Here is a 23,176-nt window from a genome sequence, read left to right as displayed (position 1 = left end):
GAGGTTGGGGGGGGGCTCTTGCTGTGGGACTTGACTTCCAGACGGTGGCTTGGCTGTGGCAGAAATGGGGCTGTTCTTGGGGCCACAGCCTCTGTCCACCCCGCCCCCAGGGGAACTTCACCCAGGACCTTCTGCAGGGGTTCACACCTGTCCTCCAAGCCTTTCCTTACACCTTCCCCCTCCCCTCCCCCTGAACTGCACCTCGGGTCAGGGGTCATCTAGAGTAACACCGTTTTTTAAAACCTTGTTTCTTACTGTCATGGTATCATTTCAGATGAATCTTCAATGTGCTCTGGCCCCCGGCCCTTTAGCCTTATGTTTCTTGTACCCGCTCCTGCCTGGGACAGGGGCTTCCTAGCAGAACCCTGAGGGCTTTCTGTTCACCCAGAAGCTTTTGTCAAGTGAGTCATTTATTGCCTCTCAAGATTGGAAAATGGAAACTTCTGTATATTGAATTTTCCGAAAGCGGGGCCATTTCATCTGCTGCTCACGAAATTGCCTACCTAGAGCATGGGACTAAATAGCTAGAAAAGTCTGGACGTGAGAAGCCCAGCATCGGGGGGTCAACAGTGTGGCCATGGGTCTCGGGGGCCCCAGGACTGCAAGGTGAGGCCCACACCCCTCAGCCGGTCCCCAACAGACCCTTGAAGGCCTCGCGACAGCACATGGTCTGGGTCTGTTTAGAAATAAAATAATGCTTAGAGGAGAGATGAGGAACTTAATAGGATTTTAAAAGCCGCAGGAACTGATGGGGCTACAGATGGTGGAGGGGCTGGGAAGACGGAGTCAGCCCCGGGTTTGTGGTGGGGAATGTGGCCTCGGGGAGGGCCTCAGAGCCACGTCCACATGCGTCGTGTCCAACCTCATTTGCTGGCCCAGCGGGACTCCGCTGCCACGTGAGCACTGGCTGTGATGAGGGCGACGGACGCCCTGAAGATGCTGTTAAACGGACAGGGAGCAGCGAGAGGCTGCAGGAGCCGCTTGGCTAAGTGACTGGCCCGCACCTGCCTCGGTGGAAACGAATGACTGGCCCGCACCTGCCTCGGTGGAAACGAATGAGTCACGGGCTGTCGCACCTGCCCCCAACCCTCCATGCCTTCCTCACCCTGCCCTTCCGGCCAGAGAGAGACCGAGACAGGAGTGGGGAGACTGAACTGGTGGAGAGATGCAGACATGGGCTCCCAGGTCGGCAAAGGGAGGAGAGGGAGGCAGTGGAAGCTCGGGGGTGGGGGGTTTCAGCCCCAGGTGGTTCTGCAGGACTTGGAGGGGTACATAAAAGAAGTTCCGTCACCCTCTAGAAGCTTCTGTGTGTGTGTCTCGGGGCGGGCGGAGGTGGGGGGGGACAGTCCATGGCTGCAGCTCAGGGCTGCTCCCCTTGACATCGCCCGAGCCTCCTCCAGGCTCTGCCGCCCAGGGCGGGTGGGGTGGGGGAACCACAGGACTTTATAACGCGGAGCTCAGCCCTCCTGCTGTGTCCACCCTACACTTTTCCTTCCACGATCATCGGGCCTCCGTCCAGGCTCCCCTATCAGGTTCAGTCTCAGCTGCCCCTTTGCCTCCCTAGCCTGGGCCTGACCAAGGCCCCCTCAGGAAAACACGCCTGATGGGCCAGAGAGGGGCCGTGGGAGCCCCTCGTCGGTCCCCACGGTGGGCATGACCGCTTCCCTAGCTCGGGCTCATGTGTCTCACACGTTGCTGGAGGCTGGAGCGTGTCTGTGCTCACGTGGTTTCCAGTCTGGGTCCCTGGAGGGGTGGGAGTGTGGCAGCCACCCGGGAGGGCTGCTTTCACCCTTGCTCCTGTTCCCTCGGAAGGGCTCCCCGGTGCCCCCCTGCTCCCTCTGAGGGGGCGGCCCCTTGAACCCTGAGTCCCCTCTTTCCCAGGACTCCCTCCCAAGCCGTCTTGGTTTCTAACTTCTCCAATGCCTCAGCCTGACATCTTGCTGCTTTTTTCTGTCATTTCATGTAGATGAGACACAAACGGGCGGCCCCAGTCTGTGCCCCGCCCCCAGTCACTGGATCCCTGGTAGGGACGTTCGGTTTCACTTCACCAGGCGCGAGTGTGGAATTGGGTGTGTGTCTGTGGGTGCCTTTGTCAGTGCTGAGCGGACAGCGTGCTGGTGAGAAAGGTGTGTGAGTGCCTCCCTCATCTGGGGCCTGGATGAGGCCTGCATTAGCTGAAACTTCTGACCTGTAGCTGACTACTGGGAAGAGGTGGGGGTGGTTTCTGGTGATGGGGCCAGAGGTGGGGTGGCTTCCTAGGGCACAGCTCACATCTGCTGCTATGTGGCTGGGGCTGGTGGGGGTGAGATGGGACCAGGCCGACGTCTGCTGTACTGGCCCAGGTCTCAGCCACTCCTTCCCTCCTCAAGGGCTCCCACTTGTTTGCTGACCCTCTTGAGCCCCTTGAGGGTGGGGTGGACCACAGCCCCCGCCTCCTCCGGTTCAGCCCAGGGAGCCCCCAAGCAGGTTTGCTGCCTGAGGCCAGGCTGCTCAGAGCCTGACTTCCTGAAAGGACCCCCTGCATTCTGGCTGCAGGAGCCTTGCCTGTGGGGGGAGCTTATCCTGTCTTCAGCCGTAGCACTCATTTGGACTGAGACCAGGGAGGATGGGGAGGGGGTCAGGGCTACAGGGCAGCACACTGCGGGCACCCACCCAGAGGCTGAGAGTGAAACGGAGAGGCTGAAGGGCCCCTGCAGCTGTGGAGACCGAGTTCAGACGGGGACCGTGAACCAGCTCTTGGGTCAGGTACGTCTGCCTGCTAGGAGGCAAAGGACACAATAGTGCACGCCCAAGAAAGCGTCCTTGCCTCTGAGATGGCCAGGGCAGGTGGGAGGGTGCCCTCCACCTGGTTCTTCTCTATCCCCAGCCTGCTTCACTCCCCTGGTGAATGAACCGGCTTGCTTATCTGGGGGTGAATCTGAGTTGATATACGACTTGCTCCAGCAAGTTCTATGGGGTTAACAGGATCCTCCTTGCAGCGGTTTGGGTCCTGAGGAGGCTCTTTCTCCTTTGGTTTTCTTTCCCCGCCTAGCTGCAGCCCTGGCTGTTGGTGGTGGTATCAGGGGCTGTCTCCTCTCTTCCTGCCCAGGGATGTTACAGCTGTGATGCCCTCTCTTTGCCTGGTCCTCCACAGGGTCAGTGGCTCCTGCTTCTGATGAAGACAAGTGCAACCCCTTGGCTTTGTGTTCAGGGTCCCATTTTCACTTTGGGCTCTCACTATCTCCTGCCAAGTCTACACCTCTTGGTCCAGTTTTTACCTCCTCCAGGAAGCCCTCTCTGCTTGCTCCAGGCCACAGTGGGTTCTCTCTTCTCTGACCCCTGCAGCCCTGGTGTCTCGTGTCTTATGGGTGGGTCTGGGAGCTCCTCGTCCAGCCTGGCCCTGCCTCCCTCACCTGGGACTCTGTTCCCCTCCCCTCATTTACCTTGAGAATAGCCCTAGAGGTATGACAAACGCCTGCAGCACCTTCCCACTGTCCCCTGAGTCCGAAAGACTATCCTAGGAGTCAGAGGAATGCAGAGCACCTGGGTGCTGGTTACTGACAGGCAGGGCTTTGAATTCTGGCTCTGCCACCACCTAGCTGTGTGACCTGAAACAAGTTACTTAGCCTCTCTGTGCCTTGGTTCGTACCTTTAAGTGGGGCCAATAACTTCCACCTCCCAAAGTTTTTGTATGGATTAAACGTATTTGTTTAAAGTCCTAGCCCTCAGGAATTCCCTGGCAGTCCGGTGGTTAAGACTCTGTGCTCTCACTGCCGAGGGCCTGGGTTCAATCCCTGGTTGGGGAACTAAGTTCCCACAGGCTGCGTGGTGTGACCAAATCAAATCAAATCAAATCAAATCAAATCCCAGCCCTCAGTGGGTGCTCTGTAAACAGCAGCTTTCCTGGATAGTGAGATCTCCCATCCCTGGGTGAGGGGGTGGAGGCCCAGAGAAGCAGTGTCTGGGCCAGAGCTCATTCTGGACAAAGATGGGACTAGAACCGAGGACCAGAACAAGAGCTGCCGTCCTGTACTCTTCCTGGGGAGCTCCAGCCAAGCACCTAGCCTGTGTAATCCGGGATGAGGAGAGCCAGGGTAGGGCAGACCCACCTCTCCCTCTGGGGCCACTTCCTCTTCCTACCCATCCTTTCTCCTCCCAGCTGTGCCCCCAAGTCTTCCCAGCTCCCTGCCACCTTCCCCTGAACCCACTTTCTCCCAGGCCTCCCTCCTCCTTCTGCCCCTTTCCCTTCACCCTTCTGGGCTCTTCCTTTCCCATCGTGTTCCTTCCCTGCCCCTTCCACTCCCACCCCTGCCTTCCATACCCTTCTCCTGTTCCCATTTCTTTCATCTTTTTTAATGTTCACCTCTCCCCCATCCCCTCCCCCCACTGAAGAAGTATTTAATGGATATTAAATTATTTTAAACTTTCTTTTTTTTTCCAAATAGCTTGGTTATGATGCTGACTCAGGATCATCTCCCTGTTTAATACTGAATATGCAATTAATAGATAGATGTTTAGGTTTGGCTCTCTTTTCCCCCCTTTCTACTGCAGGAAGAATAAAAAAGCTGATTAATCTGGTTTGGGGCAAGTGTCAGCGCAGGAGATATATGGGAGAAAGGAGATGAGGTTAGCAACTTGAAGTCGGAGAGCTACTGCCTCCAAGGCCAGTGAGGGGAGAAACAGTTTGCATTAGAGTGCAGCGCGGCCTCGCTGCAGGCTTCCCGACACCCTGCTCCCGTCCTGGATTAAACTAGGCCTTCTTCATGACACCCCAACTTCTCCAGGTGTGGAATATCCCCTCCTTCAAGGCAGCTCAGGTGCCACGTCCTCCGAGGTCTCTGGCTGCCCCCACCTTGGGGACCCCTCCTCTGGGACCGCAGGTGCCACTTACTGTCCGAGCTCCCTCCCCACCAAAGCCAGGGGTCTCTGCTGCCTCCTGGCCCTGTCACACGGACAGGGCGTTGCAGGTGAGTCACTGCCTGACAGGTGACCTGGGGGCCAGGTCCTGCCGGTCCTTTCTCCCGGAGACAGTCTCTGGGAGAGGCCCTGCCTCTGCCCCGTGTCACCGAGGGCACCTGCGTGAGGCCAGAGCGCACGCCTCTCTCCGCCAGGGCAGAAGGCCTGGCCCTGGGTGTTTGAGGAGCCTCTGTGTGCAGAGGAAACCAAGTAACTGGACTGCCGGGAGAGGGGCGGGAGCAAGCAGCACGACCCAGGTGTGGTCTGCAGCATGAGCCCTTCACACCTGAACCATTTTTACTCTTCCACCAACCCGCCCCCATGATCGGGGTCCTCGGGATGGGGAGCTCTCAGAGGGCCACAGGGAGGCGCGCCTGTGCCCTGGGGCACGGGGCCCCTTCGGGCAGCTGGGCTTGTTGGGTGGGATTTGAGGCCTGGGTCAGGAGGGCCCCAGAGCCACAGAGGCCTTGTGCCAGGGTGGAGGCCCTGTTGGGGCCCAGAGGGCAGAGGCCTGTGCTGGAGGGACCACAGGTCCCAGGGGTGGGCAGGCCACCTGTGGCCACACTACAGTTTCCTCAGGACAAGAACCTTGACTCTGAATTTGCAAATAGCTTTTGCCTATTTTTCGCTCTTAATTTCCTGGAAAATTGGGGGGGGGTGGGAGAGGGGGAGGGAGAGAGAAGTTCCTCAGCGCCCGCCCGGTTGAGCTGAGATGAGAGTGAGTGTTCCGGCCTAGCCAGGGAGAGCCCAGGGGCAGAGGGCACTGGCTTGGGCATGGTGTGGGCACGGACACCCGGGCCAGAAGCCTGGAGGGTGGGTGCTCGGCAGAGGAGCCAGAGCCTGGCCTGGTCGAGCCTCTGTGTGCAGTGGGGTGGGGGGAGGCCCCCGCTGGTGGACGGAACAGAGCCTCCCTTGGGGGCACAGAGGCCTGAGTCTGGGGGTGAGGCTCTGTCCCCTTCCAGACATCTGCCTGTCCATCTGTATGTAGGTCCAGGATCTTGACTTCGGCAGCCCCACGCCGCAGTGGGCAGCCCCCCTCAGATTCACCCACTCTGGCCTGAGCCTTCCCAGGGCAGGACTGAAACACATTTCCTCCCTCCCAGCCTGGCACCCTTTCAACTAGTCCAGTCCCATCCCAGTGGGGTTTTCCTTGGTGACACAGAGGTGGGCCTACCCTTTTGGGTGTCTTACAGGGGGCAGTGGAGTGCCCAGGACATCCTACTTGTTTACTCATGGGAAGGAAGGAACCCCAGCATACGGCAGACCCCAATTCTCCCCCATCCTCTTTACTCTGTCCCCACATCCGTCACCCAGGGCTCCAAAGCCCTGTCCCGACCCTGGGCCATGAGGTCCCCATGGGGCAGGGGGAGGCGGCAGGGAGTTGCTGCAACGCTGCCTCAGGGGGAAGGAACGGGGGAGGGAAGGAAAGGAGGGAGGGGGAGGGGCAGAGACAAGTGGGCCCTCACGTGAAGGGGGCTGGCGCAGGCAGCTACTACCTCCTCGGCTCTCGCTGTCCGCTGGCTTCACCTGGATCGGCCGGTTCATCTGCAACAGAGCACAGGGGGGCAGTGTTAGCGCAGACACACCTGCGCCCGAAGGTACGCAGGCGTTCACGGGGACATAGCACACGGACCACACCACCGACACATACACCCGCGCACCCGCGCAGCTGCAAACGAGCGGGTCTTCACTAAAGCCCCACCCACCTCCCCTCCCCAATGTGGTCCCCAGGGTCCCCTGATTTCAGGAGGGTTTCTCAGGATTGGAGACCTCCAATCCTGAGAGGGACCTCCCGTGGTCCCTCTCCCAACTTTGAGCAGCTCTTGCTGTGATACTGGAATCTGAGGGGTCCCCTCTCTGGCCCACCCTGGAGACAGATCGCTTTGCTGAAACTAGCTGGTCTCTGGACGAAGACTAACTCCTGCCCAGGTTGGGGCATGGCAGTGAGTTGCACCCCATCCCTGCAGTATCCTGCAGACGCTGGCTGTAGGTCCCAGGGGTGCCTGAGGCTCTGGACCACCCAGCTCCTTGTTGGAGCAGAACTCAGGGCTGGGGCTCCTGACTGCGGCCAGGCTGTCCCCTCGGGGTGTATGTGGAGTGGGCACTGCTACTTGTCTCACGTGGTGTCTGGGTGCCAGGACGACACCGGGCACAGCCTGACGCCCCCAGCCTTTTAGCGGCCGGCCTCTCTGGAGGATCCGCTTCAATGCCTCGTTCAGGCCACTAGGGGGCTCTGAACTCCAAGGATCTGGGGCTCCGCAGCCTGTTTTTCATCCTCCGGATGCCGGAGGCATAGGGTGGGCTCTCAGGCCCTGAGGATATTTCAAACAATAAAAATGGTAGGAATCACACAAATGGAATTGTATTTTATGTCTTTGCCCGTGCTTTTGCTTGTCCTGTACCTCTCTTATCCCTTACTCTATTTGCATTTCTCTCACAAACAAACCCTGAGAGGCAGGCAGCGCCGGTACTAAATGCCCCCATTTTATAGATGGAGAAGCTGAGGCGGGGCCATCTTGTGGCAAGATGTGCCTGGGAACCTGGGTCCGCCAGGGCTATTTTTGGGCTTTTGTCCTGCACCAGGTGACTTTCCATTGCCAATTCCCCTTGTGTATGGAGGCTGGACTAGCCGGTCACAAGCTTCCTTCTGGTCTAGGATTCGAAGTGAGTTTTGGTTGCGTCAAGACGATGGGTGGGGGAGTGTGGGTGCCCGTGACTCAGCAAGGTGAAGATGAGGCCAGGGGAAGGGCAGAGCCATGCAAGGAAGGACAGAGGCGGGAGGCAGGGCACAGAACAGAGGAAAAGGAAGCACAGGTGGCCCGGGGGGTAAGAAAGGATTCTGGGGGGCCAGTCCACTAAGAGGGGGTGCCACTGTTTGCCAGGAGGTCCCCACTCGGCACCCCTTATGGAGCTGAGGGAGATGAAGGTACTTGGTATGTACGCTCTGCCTGCGGAGGAAGCTGTGGGTTTACGGGAACCTCCAATTAACAGGGAGAAGGAAGAGGCACATAAGGAAATTCCCAGCTTCATTTCGGGGGTCCTGGCTCCCCCATAGACCACCTCCTTTCCAGTCCTTGAGCGAAGGGTCCAGAAGGCTGAACTTGCATCTGGCTGTGGGAGAAGGGCTGTACTCTCGGGTTCCCGTTCTGGATCTTCGGAGACGCCACATCCAGCCCTTCCCTAGGCTGCCCCTCCCTTCTGGAACACCCCTTCCTCCTAGTCTCCCCCAAAGCTGCAATAGTCTCTTACTCCAGAAAGGCCCCACGGCTGACCTGGACCCAGTTCTGGCCATTGTATTCTCCTGGGTATATTTCTATGGCTTTCTTGCTTATGTAATTATTATAATGCTCCAGGGAGGGATTATTATCTCTCTCTTGACAATAAAAAGCCAAGCTCGGAGGAGTGGCAGATCCAGGATGCAGCCAGGGTGGGTAGGCACGGTGCTAACATGATAAGGTGGGTTGGACTTCCTATATTTCATCTCATTTGACCCCAAAGCTGCTCTGAAAGGAGGGGGCCAAGGGAAGATGTCCATCTGGCAAGGGGCAATTGGGCCACCAAATCGAATACAACCTCCTTCAGCCTGGTCCCCCAAATATGGCCCCCACTGCCTCTTGCATCATTCCATTCCTCACGACCGGGCACTTTCCTCCCCAATCTGTTCCTTCGGCCTGTGAGCTCTTTTCCCATACCCCCACCAGCCTCTGGCCCTTGACCCTGAAGCCTTCCTGGTACTCCAGGGGGAAGGGTCCTGCAGGAATTCTCCCTTTTCCATATAGAATGTACAGTCAAGTTGGGAATTGAGTTGCAAGGGGGGCACTGCACTGCTACACCTACAGGAACACGAACAGCTGCTACAAAATTATATTATTGGATTATCATCACTTCCCCTAGGATGTGTGCAAATAGATAATCTTTAACCAAGGAAATGGAGTTTCAGAGAGGTTAAGAAACTAGCTTGAGGTCACACAGGTGGTAAACGGTGATCAAGATGAACCCAGGACTCTTGACACCAGCCTACATGTTCGGGAGATTCTGGGAACCAGACGTGACAGGCTTAGGAAAGGTCCAGGAAAGTTCAAAACAGAGTGTGGGGAAGGGGGTGAGTGGTGGGCTGATTCAGGCTTCCCCGGTAAGGAGTGGGGCATGAGGAGGGGCAGGCAGAGGAGTGTGAACCAGGCTCAGCTGGGCTCTGCTGCTGTGGAGACGAGGGAAGGAGGAGGCCGCAGAGGAAGCTCCATCCCTGGGGCCAGAGCAGGCCCAGGCCGACCCCGAATGCTTAGAGGCAATGTTGGGAGGAAGGGCAGGGACCCTGGGAGGACGCCTTCCCCGGCACCTTGTTTCTGAGTCCCACGGCAAATCTCTGTGGAGAGCAGAGGGGGTGAGTCCTATGGATGGACAAGGGCTGGGGTAGAACTGTTTCTGTTATAATGGGACCCATTTTCCATGGTAAATTAAACAAGGCAAATGGAATCTGCCTGTGCATTGGAGCCTTCCACCCTGGGGCATGTCACCCTCAGGCGGCCAGCCACTGTCCCACTGTCCTTGACACCTGGGCACTCGTGAATGCTCTGCCCCAGGCTCACGGACTTAGGCCTGATTCCCCTCAGTTCCACCCCCCACCGCCCCAGCAAGCCCTCCCTGACCAGGCCAGCCCTGGACGGTGCTCCCAGACCTCCTCCATCACTGGGCTCCTGGCAGTGGGGACCCAGGGGCTCATCTAGCCTCCCACCTGCCCTCAGCCATGGTCTGGGCACCCACAGTGGAGCAGAATTGACCTGGTTCCCATGGACCGGTGGCTCCTGGGGTCATATTTCATGTCCTATTATTATCTAGGGACGGTCAGAGTCCATACAGCCTTTGCAGGGCTGTCAGGGTGGTACCAGGATAGATGGAGAGAGAAAGAAATCCCGTGCTTTCTTAATTCTCAGCAGAAATAAAGTGTCAGGCTCAGCTGGGAAGATTTCTTAGGTAGAGCAGGCTCTGTATAGATGCCTCGGGCCTGAAGGGAGATCTCCCTCCTTCGGCCCGTGTTTCTCTTCCCTGTTCCAGACTCCAGCCCCATCTAGCCTCGCCCAGGCCTGCCTACATCCTGGGGAGCAGAGGGCAGACCATGCCGCAGAGATGGGCAGTGCGGCAGGAACGGTGAAGAAGGGGAGAGAGGATACTGGTAGGAAGGCGGGAGGGGCAGTTGCCATCTCCTTGCCCGTCTTCTAACTTTCACTGTGGCCTCAGGACCTCTTGGCCGCGTGAGCCCCGGGGCATCCCCTGCAGGTGAATGTCGAGGATGCTGGGGTCCATTTCTCTGTGCCTTTCCTTTAACCCATCCCTTGCTCCTCTGTCCAGCATCCCATCCCTCTCAGCCACTGTATTATCCTTCTGGGAGGGCCTGGGCCTGGGCCTGGGGGTGGGTCATCAGCATCCCCATGTTCCCCTGTGGCCTTCAGCCCCGGTTGTGCCTCCAGGTGCCTGAGCTGGGCCGCCTGCCCTGGGTCAGGAACAGCTCCCTGAAGCCACCCGCAGGCTTCTGGGGTCAGCCCTCTGGGGACATCACTAACTTCCTTTGTCACTGACTGTGTGCCTGCTTCCAGCCCCGGGGGCCCCTCAGGGGGAGCGAGTGGTCCTGGCCTAGGACTGGAGCCCTCTCTGCTCCCTGCTGCAGCCAGTGGTGGGTGGCGGGGCCTCCGTCCCTCCCAGGCCCCTTCTGCCCTGGCCCTGCCTCCCCTCCTCCTCCCCATCTCTGCCACTTTTTGCATCAACACATACCCATGCATTAAACAAGACATTCCATTAATTTCTTCATCATCATAACTTAAGCTGGGACATACCCTTTAAATATTCATTCAGCTATGAAAACTGGGCATTAAAATTTTAATAATGTCAAGCTCATTTGAACTGGGTTCCTTGGGGACGATTACGATACAATTAGAATAAATACAATGATTGATCTGGTCCAAAGGCTTCACCTGTCTGTCCAGCGTGGCTTCCGCGTAAGGAGAGGCCTGTGGCCAGTGGGCAGACAGACAGACTGATGGACAGGCCAGCTGGCTCGCTCTTGACTCCCTCTCCCCCTCCCAACACCCCCTCCCATCTCTGCTCCGGGGGCCACGTCTCCCTCCCACAGGGGTCTGCGGGTCTCTGCTGCCCCCTGTGGGCCAGGGTGCAGGGCCGTCCCTCCGCATCTGGGAAGCTGGCCCTGATTAACCCTCGTGGTTCCAGTTACCGCTTTCCTTGTCCTCCTGGTACAACCTGGGCTGTGCCCCCTGGGCTTGTTCCTGTGTGCGAGCCATTCTCTTGTCTGTGTGTCTCTTCTCCCCGGCCCTGTGAGGGGCTCCCTGAGGCTGGAATGAAACCCCACCAGAGCAGGCCCAGCCTGCGGAGGGGGCCCCTGGTCCCTGAGTGCCCACATGTGTTCTGCCACCAGACCAGAGAGGGACTGTCTTCACTTGGCTTCCCTTCTGCTGCAATCACCTTCCTGAGGGCTGGCATGGAGGTTTTGGGGGGTGGCTGAGCCCCCTCTGTCCCTCACTGCCTGGCACCTGCCTAAGCCAGTGCCAGGGTGAGCCCTGGGGACGTCCGGAACTTGCCCCTGCTTCGCTGGGGACAGCCCTTGCTGCCCGCAGGATCACCTGGGGCCCTTCCCCCTGGAGCTGGGTCCCCCTCCACCTGTCTTCTCAGGACCCCAAGCCCCCTGCTTCACACCGGGCCCCAGTGAGCTGACCCAGAGCTGCCTCTCAGAAAGAGCCTGGGAAGTTCCCTGTCACTCCTCAAAGGCCATCCAAACCCTCCTCTTCCTCGGTAAGACTTCCTGCCCTTCCAATAAGACTTCCTTGGTTATCTCTCAGCCCCCCCAGCCACACATGGCCCTACACCACTCTCCTTCTCTCTCAGTGTGTGTGTGTGTGTGTGTGTGTGTGTGTGTGTGTGCGTGCGCGCGTGACTGCGACAGAGAGACACTTGTTTCTCAAGCGAGAGCAGGGACCTGATTTCCCACTCACAGACCCCCAGACCCTAACTCAGGACTGAGCTCCCCTGGAGTATGTGTGTGCATGTGTTTGTGTGTGTATGCACACATGCACCCATGCCCACGCTTCAGTAGTACTTGTGTGACATCACAGACATCATGAAACAATTCATTCAGGTTGGGTGTTGGGATTAACCGAGGTGAGGGAGGAAACGAGTGCAGTGCTCCCAACAAACGTCAGCTTCCATGTTGTTTGCCAGTCTGTGATCCAGAAATGCCTCAGGAAGGTCTGGACCAATGCCCTGCATGGGGCTGGGGAGGGGGAGGGGGAGGACAGTTGGGGTGGCAGGGTTACTGGGGTGGCCTATGGAGATGGCCAGCGTGCTCTCCAGCCGGCAGCTGAGCCCCCAGATGTACTTCCGGGGGGGGGCCAAACCTCAAAGCTGAGGGTCCTTTCTGGCTCCTTTTGGGATGTGTGGGTGTCTGGTGATACCTTGTTTTCTGCTCACCAGGAGGGCTCACATCTCCCCAAACCATGCAGTAATCTGGTAACGCTGATCCTTCTTGTGTTCAAACCTGCAGTCTGCACTGGAGCAACTCTTAGCTCTGCGCGCCCACTCACTCCTCAGAGCCTGGCCCCTACCCTTCATCTGTCCTGCGCTTTCTTCTCATTCCCCCAGAGAACTCAGCTTTCATGCTGTCTGTCCCCCACCCCAGCACACACGACGGTCATGGAAATGGTGAGGCAGCAGACCCTGCGTTCTGGACCTGTTGGGACATCTGTACCCCATCTTCAGTGGCATTGCTGCTCTGGGAAGAGAGACATAATTTGCAGGGCCCCCTGTTCAAAAAGCAAGGAAAAAAGCATCATTAAAGCACTAAAATATAAAGCTTTCCCTTTCTTTCATGGTCTCTATCTTTCTTCACTTGTCATGGTATTTTTTTTACCTGCTATTGGATGTCATTTTAAGTAAAGAAAAGTATAAATTTTAAATTATTAACATGGATTCTACCATTCATCTTTATTTTGTGTGATGCCAGTTTTAAGTGCAAACATCAGAACATTTAACGCCTATGCAGAATCACCAAAATTATACAATTCGTTTTTGTGACTCATGCCTGGAGGATGCCTGGAGCTGGCCAGAGGAGAGAAATGCAAGCCAGACTCAGGAAGGTTGAGAAGAAAGAGAGGGTCTCCTCAGGCATGGAGACCCTCACAGGTACCCAGAGCCCTGCCGTGCAACATGGGGGGCAGACTGGGCCTGAGGACTGCTGGGTTCTCTCTTCCACTGACTACAGACTGACCTGGTACAAACCAGCCAAGGGTGGGCCCTGGGAAGTAAAGCCAGACCTCACTTGTGCCCATGGTACCCCCTGACCTAACCCACAGTGGGCAGGTGATCCTCAAGGGTATTGTAAATGCATTACATCACCTGGGCAAGATGATTAGTCACCTGGGCAAGATGCTCACCCCTGCTAAGACAATGCCTCTGTTGACCAGACAGACATGCCACAGCGCTGCCAGCCTGGGGTATCACAGGGAAAGTGGGCCCCACCCGATCCTCCCTAAACCCCACCCAGGCCGTTGCTGGCTGGCCTAGAAGGCAGAGTGATTACACGTGGGGACCAGGATGTATATGGATCAGGCAGGCGGTGGGAGGCAAAATCGATCATAAGCAGAGGCCCCAGGCCCCCTACACGGACTCCTTCATGCCACAGACTTCACTTACGAAACACAAGTTCAAAGATAAAATTTTAAGAATTTTAAGGTGGCAACTGCAGAGCACTAAACCCTAAGCATGGGACCCTTCTGACTGTGGGGCCCTGTGTGACAGCACAGGGGGTCTGCCCATGAACTTGCCCTGACCATGATGCCTTTCTGGGTCCCCATCATCCTGCAAGCTTATCTCTATTCACCAGCTCCAGGCATCAGACATATCCTTGACCATCAGGTGTTTTCAGGTGGAACTGTGCACAAGCTCCTGAAACAGAGAATGCTACTCAAAGATTTATCTTTAAAAAAATTTTTTTTAAATAAATTTATTTATTTATGTATTTATTTTTGGCTGCATTGGGTCTTCGTTGCTGTGTGCAGGCTTTCTCTAGTTGTGGAGAGTGGGGGCTACTCTTCGTTGCGGTGTGCGGACTTCTCATTGCGGTAGCTTGTCTTGTTGCGGAGCACGGGCTCTAGGCGCTCACGCTTCAGTAGTTGCAGCACAGGGGCTCAGTAGTTGTGGCTCACGGGCTTAGTTGCTCCACGGCATGTGGGATCTTCCCATACCAGGGATGGAACCCGTGTCCCCTGCCTTGGCAGGAGGATTCTTAACCATTGCGCCACCAGGGAAGTCCCAAGATTTATCTTTTAAAGGTGAACTTTGGGCAAGTTTGGGAGGATAGACTGAGAATTTCCAGACTTTGGTGTGAAAGGCTGGTGGTGAGGATGCAACCATCTGATACAGATAGAGAAGAGAACTCACTAGTGAGAGCATAGGGACCACAGGTGGGCGGCTCTCCAGTGACCCTGCCCTCCACCAGGATTTTGTCTTCATGGCACTTAGCAATTCATAATGAACAAATTAATTAATGGAGAAATTGTTTGTTTAAAGCCCCAGGAGGGCAGATTCTGAATCCTGGGCCCTGCTGGATTCCCGGGGCTGTGCACAGTGGGCCCTCAGTAAACTTGGAAGGAAAGGATGAACCCCTGCTGCAGGGCCCCCCAGTCCCCCAGAGAGAAGGGATCGAAGGGGAATGGCAGAAGCAGCGCACATTATTTGTAGCTTGTTGTAAATATATTGTTTTAATCACCACCTTAATAAATTGTGTAAGGTTCACTCCACAGAGTGGGGTTAGAGATTCAAGGAATCCCGTTTGCTGTCGTCATAAAGTTTGGACTTAAGGACTCCCCAGCAATGACTGCAGAGTGACATGCGCCTTTGCTGGAGGCACTCCCCCACCACGGGCCAGACTCCAAGGGGACCCCGGCCAGGCCAGCTGGTGGCGCTGCACCCCGGGCCTGAGGGCAGGTCCCGAGCTGGTGTGGGTGCAGCGCGCTTGCTCCCTTCTCTGCCCAGCCACCACCCACGCCTCCCTCGGGTCTCAGCCTCCCCCTGGCCTTGCAATAAACTAGGGGTCCCTTCAAGCTCCCCATTCTTTCCTTCATTGCCTTGCCACAATTTGGGACAGTGATAAGCCATTATGGTTCTCAAGTTGTGGATTTATTTGTTTAATATTTGTCTCCCCTTTACGAGGGAAGGTCCACACCTGTTCTCTTCCCACTGCACACCCAGAGTCGGGCGTGGCACCCGGTACACCGTAGGTGTTCAATAAATGCTCACGGACCAAATGGATGACTGAATCCTCTATTGTGCCTGTCACTGGCATCGTTCCCTCCTGCCTCAGCCACGGTCTGGCGGCAGGAGTGTCCAGAGGCCAGAAGTGGTCACCTGCTGAACAGCCCTATTTCTGATCCAGAGAGAAAGGCCCTTTAACCCTCCCTCCTCCAGCAAAGTGGCGATGTTGTACCTTCGGATTAGGAAGGGTTTACTGAACCAGTGATCATGGTTTAGAGAGACAGCCAGTGAGCGCAGACCAGACAGAAGAACCTGGAGGTTATTGTTAAAATATGCAAATCCACAGCCCATTGAAATGCAAACCCTCCAGATAAGATTTTTAATAAATCTGGTTCTGCTCCCATTCCCCGCATCCAGGAGGCCATCTGATGCTTGTTGGGTCAGGCATGTAGGCCCTGTCAGCTCTTCACCCCTCTCCTCATTTAGATGGTCCAGCTCGGAGCTGCCCCTGAAGTGGTGGAAGGGGGGTGCCTGCCAGCCAAGGCCCTCTGTTGGTCCCTTGGAAAAACACTTGAGGTCACCTCTGGATCACCCACAGAGGCATCTCACCCTCATCCTTCCCTTTCTTCCCCTTCATCCTCACCTCCTCTCATTGGTCTGAAGGGCAGAGGCCTAAGCCCTTGTGCCCCCCTCCAGCGAGGCTTTGGTGTGGGTCCCCCCAGTCACATCTGTCACTCTGCCAGTCATGGCCTCTAGATTCCTTCAGTCAGCTGCTGTCAAAAGTGGCCCTCAAGGGGATGAAGGAAGGCGGCTGAGCAGCAGCACAGAGGCCAGACTGTCTTAATGACCATCAGGACAAGAGAGTGGGTGGACCTGCATGGCCTCTGCCGTGTGCCTGGATGGAGGACGGGGAGGCATGAGTGACCGTGGCAGGTGACAGTTATCGAGTCCTTCGCAACTCCAGACCTTGCACTGACCTCACGACTTGGCTATGTCCTTCCATCCTCTCTGACACCAGATGAGCCTGGTGAGCAAACTCACAGGGTGGGGAGGATGCGGTGGGGGTTGGCTAGCAGGCATAACCGCGGACAACGTAGGTGAGTTGAGGGAAGAGCCCAGCAGGGTGTCACAGAGTGTGAGGAAAGTCTCAGAGTGTGATGTGCAGGCAGGTTGGGTGGAGGCAGGGGCCCTGGTGTGGCCCCTGGAGGGTCTGAGCCTGTGCAGTGGGCAGTGGTGTCCCCTGTCAGTTTTTGGCAGGAACAGCATTCCGCTAGGGCCACATTTAGAAAGAGCAAGCGGGCTTGGGACAGTGGAGCCTGGTCGAGGGTGAACTTTTAGATCAGGAACGGCCAGCACTATCTTGGCATCTGGTCCCCTCCCCACCTGTAGGCAGGTGGGGTGGGGAGCTTGATGCCCGTGGTGCAGGGGTGGAGCAGGGCACGGGGGCCTCTGCAGCCCGTACATCCTCCGTGGTCCAGCCCCACAAACAAGGCCCCAGGCAGTTGCTATGCAACAGGATGCTCTGCTCTGCAGTGTCCAGCCAACAGCGGCAGCGCTGATGGAGCCTATTGGTGGGACTGCCTGGGGAGGCCCCCTCCCCTTCTCTCTGCTCTCCTCTCTCCCTCTCCCATCCCTCTCCCAACCTCCACCCTCTCTGCTCTCTGGCATCTAAGTTTACAGAATGCTTTCCCCTTACCCACTGGATACAAACAAAGGAGGTGCCCCCTTCCCTGGGCCGGTCAAAGGTCTCTTCTGCTTGTTTCCAGAAGGGAGGATCCCCAGTCAGCCTTTTAGTTTTCCTTGTCCCCCCCCCCATTGCCACGGGGCTGGGATTGGGCCCCATGTGTGTGGGTGGAAGCTTCTCGGGGCTGTGGCAGGTAAGGAGATGGAATCCTGGAGATGGAATAGTGCCGCTGGGCTCAGCCCCTACCTGGCAGTCAAGGGCTTCCCAGATCCACGTGGCCAAGGGCAGCCTGTCTCTTTGTCTCCAAGCCCCATGTCCTTCTCATCCACTCCCACCAATGTGCCAGAGCTGCCCTGGCAAGGGTGGGCGGACCCTTGTGGTCCTAATTAAGATCTGCTGCCGTGGAAACGAAGCTCATTAGCCTGCATGGCCAGGCTGGGTCGCTAACCCTCTTCAGGGTGGGGGTGTGTGATTTTTTTTTTAAAACAGCAGTGGCTAGATAATTCTGGATGAAACGAGTCCCGATTTAGTTGGGAGGCCTGGATTTCAGTCCCATCTCTGCCACCTACTTATGCATGTGAGGTGGGGCAGTTACTTGACCTCTTAGGGTCACATCTCAGAGGGGGTGTGGAGAACCCCGCGGGAGTGATAGCTCGGGTAATGCTCTTAGCACAGTGCCTGGCACCTAGTAAGTGCTCAAGAAACAAACAACAGCTATGCTCTCCGGCCTTTCCCCCCCCTGCTCCTCGTCCCCCCAAAGCCTCTCCTCCACCTGCCGCGGCTCTGCCCTCGCTGTGCCCTGTTCCCTGGCACGAGGATGGCACAGCAATCCTTCCCTGGGGGGAGCGCACCACCCAGTCTGCAGAAGGGCCTGGCTGAAAGGCGTTCAAGCCCACCCTTCCTGGATGCCAGCCACGCAGGGTGCCTCCTGCTCTCAGCACAGCAGCAGAACCGAGCCCCCAAACGCCCAGCCCCACAGCCCCGCGCTTGGCAGGGCCTAGCCACCCACCACCTGGAAGTCCCTTCCTCGTCTCGGGTGCTGGCTCTTCCGTACCTGCTCCCACAACACAGAGGGAGCTCCTCCTGCACGGGTGTCCCAGTTCCACTCTGGCCAGCTCTAGTGATGAGAGAGGATGTGTTTCCAGCCCGAAACCCCCTCCCCTTTCCTCTCACCAGCCCCGGCACCAGAGCTCCACAGGACAAGGCAAGCCCACCTTCCAAGGCTGCCCTCAGCTACGTGGACCTGAGAACCTGTTTCTTCCATCCCACCACGAGAGCTCACGCCTCCCTAGGGCCCTTGGCTGTGGGGCTCTGCGCCTGGGTGTGACCTTTCCCAGGCCACAGTGGAACCACTGCCTTCTTCATTTAGACTCTGAGCCTCCTAACAAGCCGAGAAGGGGAGTGGGCACCCTGGCCCCGGGGGGCTGGATGGAGACTCTCGTCTATGTGTCCCACAGCCCACCTTCCCTTCTGCTTCTCCCCATCTCCCTTCAGCCTGCCCCTGAGTCAGATGCACTGAGTCCTCCTCCACCACCTGCCCCACCAGGCTGCCCTGGACCCTGGACGCTGTTGCCAGGCTCAGCCCCCTCCATGAGCAGAAGGGGGCCTTTCCCACCGCCCTCCCCCAACCCGGGACCCCTCCTCCCTGTCTCTTAGGGCTCAGTCTCGGGCCTGGAGGGACAGTCCCCACACAAGATAAAGGAAAAAACAAAGCCCACACCGCATAAATGACAAATCTAGAGGAAATTGCTCTCAATCCCACACCATAGCCTGACGATGCCAGCCAAGCGCAAACCTGAGTCATCCTAGAAACAGCACCGACATCGGCTTTTTGGAATTTGTCTCTGGGCTTTAGATTTAATCATTCCTTCTCTCTCTCTCCCCCCTGCCCCCACCGCCTCCCTCTGCCCCTTGCTCTCGGTTTGCTAATATGAGGCTGCACCGCCAGCTCATCCAAGTCTGTTTTCCTGGCATTAATTAACACAGCTCTCCAGCCTCCAACAGGCTAAATGATGAATCAGGTTAAATTCCAGACAACAGCCGCGCACCGCCATCAATTAGCCATCTCCGGGGCAGCTTCATTAATAAGCATCGATCATGGCCCTCCTCCTGGAACACGCCAGGGTCTCTGGGTCATGGGCACTGCCCACGAGTGTGTCAGGCTTAGGCGTGAGTGTGATCGCGTGTGCGTGGGGGCTGAAGGGCTTGGCGGGGGTGGACACGAGAGTGCGTGTGCGAGGAGGCAGGGGTGCGGAGGGAGCGGGTGACTGGGAGGGCGTGGTGCCGGTGTTGTGTGTGTGTGGTTGTCAGTGTGTGTGTGTGCGTGTGCCGCGTGGGCGGGGAGGTGTGTGTGGGTGGGGTGCTGGAGTGCACGGGCTCGCTCTCCACGCTGCTGTCCCCTCCTTGCCTGCACTGTGCCCTCCTCTACTTGTTGATCCCTGTCCCCTGAACTGCGGGGAGGGGGCGGGGTTCTCCCAGATGCCGCTGGGCCCTTACCCCTCCCCTGCTCTCCCCTCAGAGACTTCGCCCATCCCCTCCTCTTCAACTTGCGCCCCATGGAGGCAATCCCCACCCTCTTTCGCTTTGCTTTCTGCATTCTCTTGGTCTTTGGCCCTTGGCTGTCCCACAGGTACGCGTGACCTCCAGCCCAAAGCCTGACTCCCTCCCTGGGTTGTCTGGCTTTAGGAACATCACTGCCGCCGCCCAGGGGCCAGGCTCACACCCTCCAATACCTTCTGCACCCGCAGGCTGGAATCCAACCCGATTCCAGGCACCGCCTCTAACTGGATTGTCCTCTAACTGGAGGACCTCTAACTGGATTGTCCCCTCCTTTTGCGTCGTCCCACACTCCTTGCAGGAAGCAGCATGACTCTGAACCACGAGCCGCTGGGGACACCTCAGAGACTCCCCCTGCCCAGAGGCTAAAGCCCACCTCCTCACAAGGGGACAGGTGCCTGTTAGTCTGACGGCGCCGCACCCCTCCGGCTGCCTCGACGTCACATGCCTCACTGGGCTGGGGGTGGGAGGCTCCCTGACAGGTTGCGCGCCCCCTATCGGCCGCGGCAGATATCTGAGGCTCTTCTTTCCTTTACCCTAAGTGTGCACAGCGCTACCTCCCCTAGACTTGCGGTGGTTCTGAGTTGGTAGCCTCTGTGGGATGAGTGCTCCAGAGCAGTTTCGAAAACCTGATTCAAATCGGGGGGCTGGAGTCACCCTCAGACTCGCGCGTGGGGCACTTCGCTCTGCCCAGAGAGCTGTGGGCCCTGGCGCGCGCGAACGGAGATGGACGTGGCCTCTCGAGGCGGCCACAGCGGATCATCTCCTTAAAGGTTAATTAAGAATCTGAAGCCGGACGGCGAGGTGCGGCTGGTGACGGCGGATGCGGCGTCTCTCCAGACCATTAAACACTAATTAGGTTTGGAAAGTCTATCGAGCTCCCGAGGTCTCATCAAGGCAGGCGCTGGCCCCCGGGTGCCCTTCGAAATGCCAGAGCTGTCACCCTTTGACCCCCACGGCTGACCCTCTGGACCGGCCCCGCAACCCCAGGCTTCGGGCGGAGTCCCGCTTCATTTCTCTCCATCTTATTGTGTCTCGCTGGCCCTGGCTGCATCACTGCTCCCCCTGGCTCTCTGGCCTGGCGCTGTCTGTCTGCCCATCGGATATCTTCCTTCTCCCTGCATCCCTTTGCACTCACCCGGCAGCATCGCCTCGATCTCAGGGGCTCAGAGTGCTGATTAGGAAGGGGAATGCAGTGGCCCCTGGTCTGGTGGACCGGAGGCTGACGGTGCATGCAGAGCTGGCCTGGGCCCCAGCGTCCAGAGGGGAGGACGTGGTAGAGAGATGGGGAGACCTCCCACCCCGCATCTTGAATCCCACGCCCCCTCTTCCGGACTCATCCCACCATTAGAGCCTGATTTAAGAAAGGCTCCTTCCTGAGATGTCCTGGCCTCAGAGCTTCCCTGGGGCTGGACTCTCCGTGCTCTCACAAAGCCCCTCTCCAGCAGCCTGTTCCCCCAGAAACCTGGCTCCCCTGAGGCTGCTCTTCATCAGGGTCCGGTTTCATTCCCTGCCTCTGAATTCAACAAGTGCAGCCCGAAAGAAGCTGCTCCTGACAGCATGCATTCATTCCTTCACTCATTCCTTCATCCCTCCATTTGATTTAAACCCTGCCTTGTTCTCAGAGGACCTGGGGAGAAAGTGCCCCTTTTAGGACACTCCCTCAGTTACTGCTGCTTCCCACGCCAACTCCTCAAGACGGCTGGAACTCAGGTGTGGGATCCCTGGATGCCGTTTTTCCATCACCCCCCCGCCCCTCGCCGCCACATCTTTAGCACAAGTGGCTTGTCACAAAGTGAAGGGGTTTTTCACTCAGTGACAGAAGAATGCTCGTGTCCAAATCTGCCAGGAAGAAAGATTGCTCCACACATTTCTGGGTCTCCCAGGCCACAGTGCAGAATTCTTGGTTTGGTTCTTCTAGAAAAATTGTGAAGTAGAAATAAGTTTATCCCCTGCAATGCCTGACTGTATTTTACCTTGACCCCCTGCCCTTGTTAGTGACAAATATGTCTGAAAACCATCACTGTCACAATCACCACTGTCACAACTGTCACCATCACCAGTGTCACCACCTCTATTACTGTCACCGTCACCACCACCACTACCACTGCATTTTATAAATATAGAATATGGCTTAATTCAAAGGGAAATTGCTAATGGTGGAATTCTGAATGCTGGGACAGGCAGGGGACGTTTTGGGTGAGGTGGAGCTTTCTTGGGGCCCCTCACACCACATGGCATGGGCAGTCCCCTACAGCCTTTCTGTGTGTGTGATGTTATGGGAACAGCACAACTGGCTCTGCCGTGACTAGCTGTGTGACCTTAACTTAGACACTTAACCTCTCTGTGCTCCAGTTTCATGGACTTGAAAATGCAGGATAGAATCCTCTACCTTCACAGGATATGTTGTGAGCAGAACAAGTCCTATGGGCAAAAGTGTGTGCCCCAAACCCGGCTTGATATAGGTTAATTTGCTTCCTTCCATCTTCCTCTTTAGACAATGCCCTGCACCCCTACTCCCCCCACAGAAGGCAGGGGAAGGAGCTGGACAGTGTCCCAATCATTTGGGCCCCTCCACCCACCTTGGTCCAGTCCCCAGGGTCCTCAACACCCTCTGAGAGGCAGGACTGAAGTGGGCCTGTGGGCACGGGAGGCACAGCCCAATTTCACAAGCATAGAGTATTATGATTGCATTGATTTCCATCATAAATCATATTTCCTATCTTCTGCCTCGCTGTCCCGTGTGCCCCAAGTTAAGCCTTGGTATTTTCTTTAGCTGCTGCCACTGTCGAGCTTGGAGATATTGGGAGAATGATGATAAATTTTACCCTGCAGCCAAGCCACTCCCTCTGCGTGGAGGAGGGGGGCGTTTGTCCCCCAAATGGATCCCTTTATTGGAACGCGGGGACTTCTGCTGGGCTTTGGGAGGGAGCTCACCTGAGCTTGGCTGTGAGGGTCCTTGCACCTGGACATGCGGACACAAAAGTGCCCGTGAGTTGAGTCACAGGCTTGGAAGTTTTCCTCCTTGGTGTATTTTGTGTGGGCACGTGGTGATGCTCTGGCCAGTTACACCTGGCAGGAGGGAGCAGGGAGAGAAGGCTGTGGGGAGGTCTGCACTGAGCTTCCCAAGGTGCAGCTGTCCCAGCCTCGGGATTCCCAGTGACTTGGGATTCTGTGGGTCCCGTTGTTTTCCCCGTACAAGGCATCTCACTTTAACCCTCATGCTGACATCTGGGCTTGCAAGGTGGGTGTCAGCACACATTTTTCTACAAAGCCCTGGATCAGGAAATCCAGTCAACTCTCAGGCTGGGGCATCCTTTCTGACCTCAGAAATGCCACATCTGTTTGGAGGGTGAAGTTGGTTTACAGCTCTCTGAGTTTTGGGGCTTATGCCTCTGCCAGCTAGGCTGGGCTCAGCTCTGACTGAGCTGGGGGTCCCTTAAGAGGGTGACAAAGATACTGGGTCCTGGATGCAGCACTGTAGCATTTCTCACAAGGCTTTGGGCTGTGCACCATAGGGTGGGGAGTCCCAGGGGAGCCTACTTGTTCTCTGACTTGGGAGCCTGCCTCAGAGCTGAAAGAGGATTCAGCAGGGATGTGGTCTTGTGGCTGCCCATTCATTCATTCACCTGCTCATCCATTCAACAAGTGTTCTTGAGCCAAGTGCCCTTTCCTGTCCACCAGCCCCACAGGCCTGAGGGTGGACCTCAGCGCCCTCTCCACTGTCTACACCATGGCCTACTGGTC

The 23,176-nt window shown here is 57.0% G+C and overlaps 1 protein-coding gene across 50 annotated transcripts in view; it reads right to left on the bottom strand.

The window, feature by feature from the left end:
* CELF4 (CUGBP Elav-like family member 4) overlaps nucleotides 1–23,176 on the bottom strand; it is a 299,708-nt gene that overhangs the window by 68,068 nt on the left and 208,464 nt on the right. For 27 of the 50 annotated variants that reach the window (XM_057526853.1, XM_057526865.1, XM_057526850.1 and 24 more), the window contains exon 3: nucleotides 6,402–6,480. In XM_057526853.1, the coding sequence (XP_057382836.1) occupies nucleotides 6,402–6,480 (79 nt within the window). The remainder of the gene's footprint in view (nucleotides 1–6,401; nucleotides 6,481–23,176) is intronic. The other 23 variants (XM_057526857.1, XM_057526859.1, XM_057526858.1 and 20 more) reach the window with 1 other exon arrangement.

This window comes from Balaenoptera acutorostrata, chromosome 13, assembly GCF_949987535.1.
Source record: "Balaenoptera acutorostrata chromosome 13, mBalAcu1.1, whole genome shotgun sequence".
Classification (NCBI taxonomy): Eukaryota; Metazoa; Chordata; class Mammalia; order Artiodactyla; family Balaenopteridae; genus Balaenoptera; species Balaenoptera acutorostrata.
The sequence above is the reverse complement of the archived record's forward strand: the minus strand, read 5'-3'. Positions and strand labels throughout refer to the sequence as shown.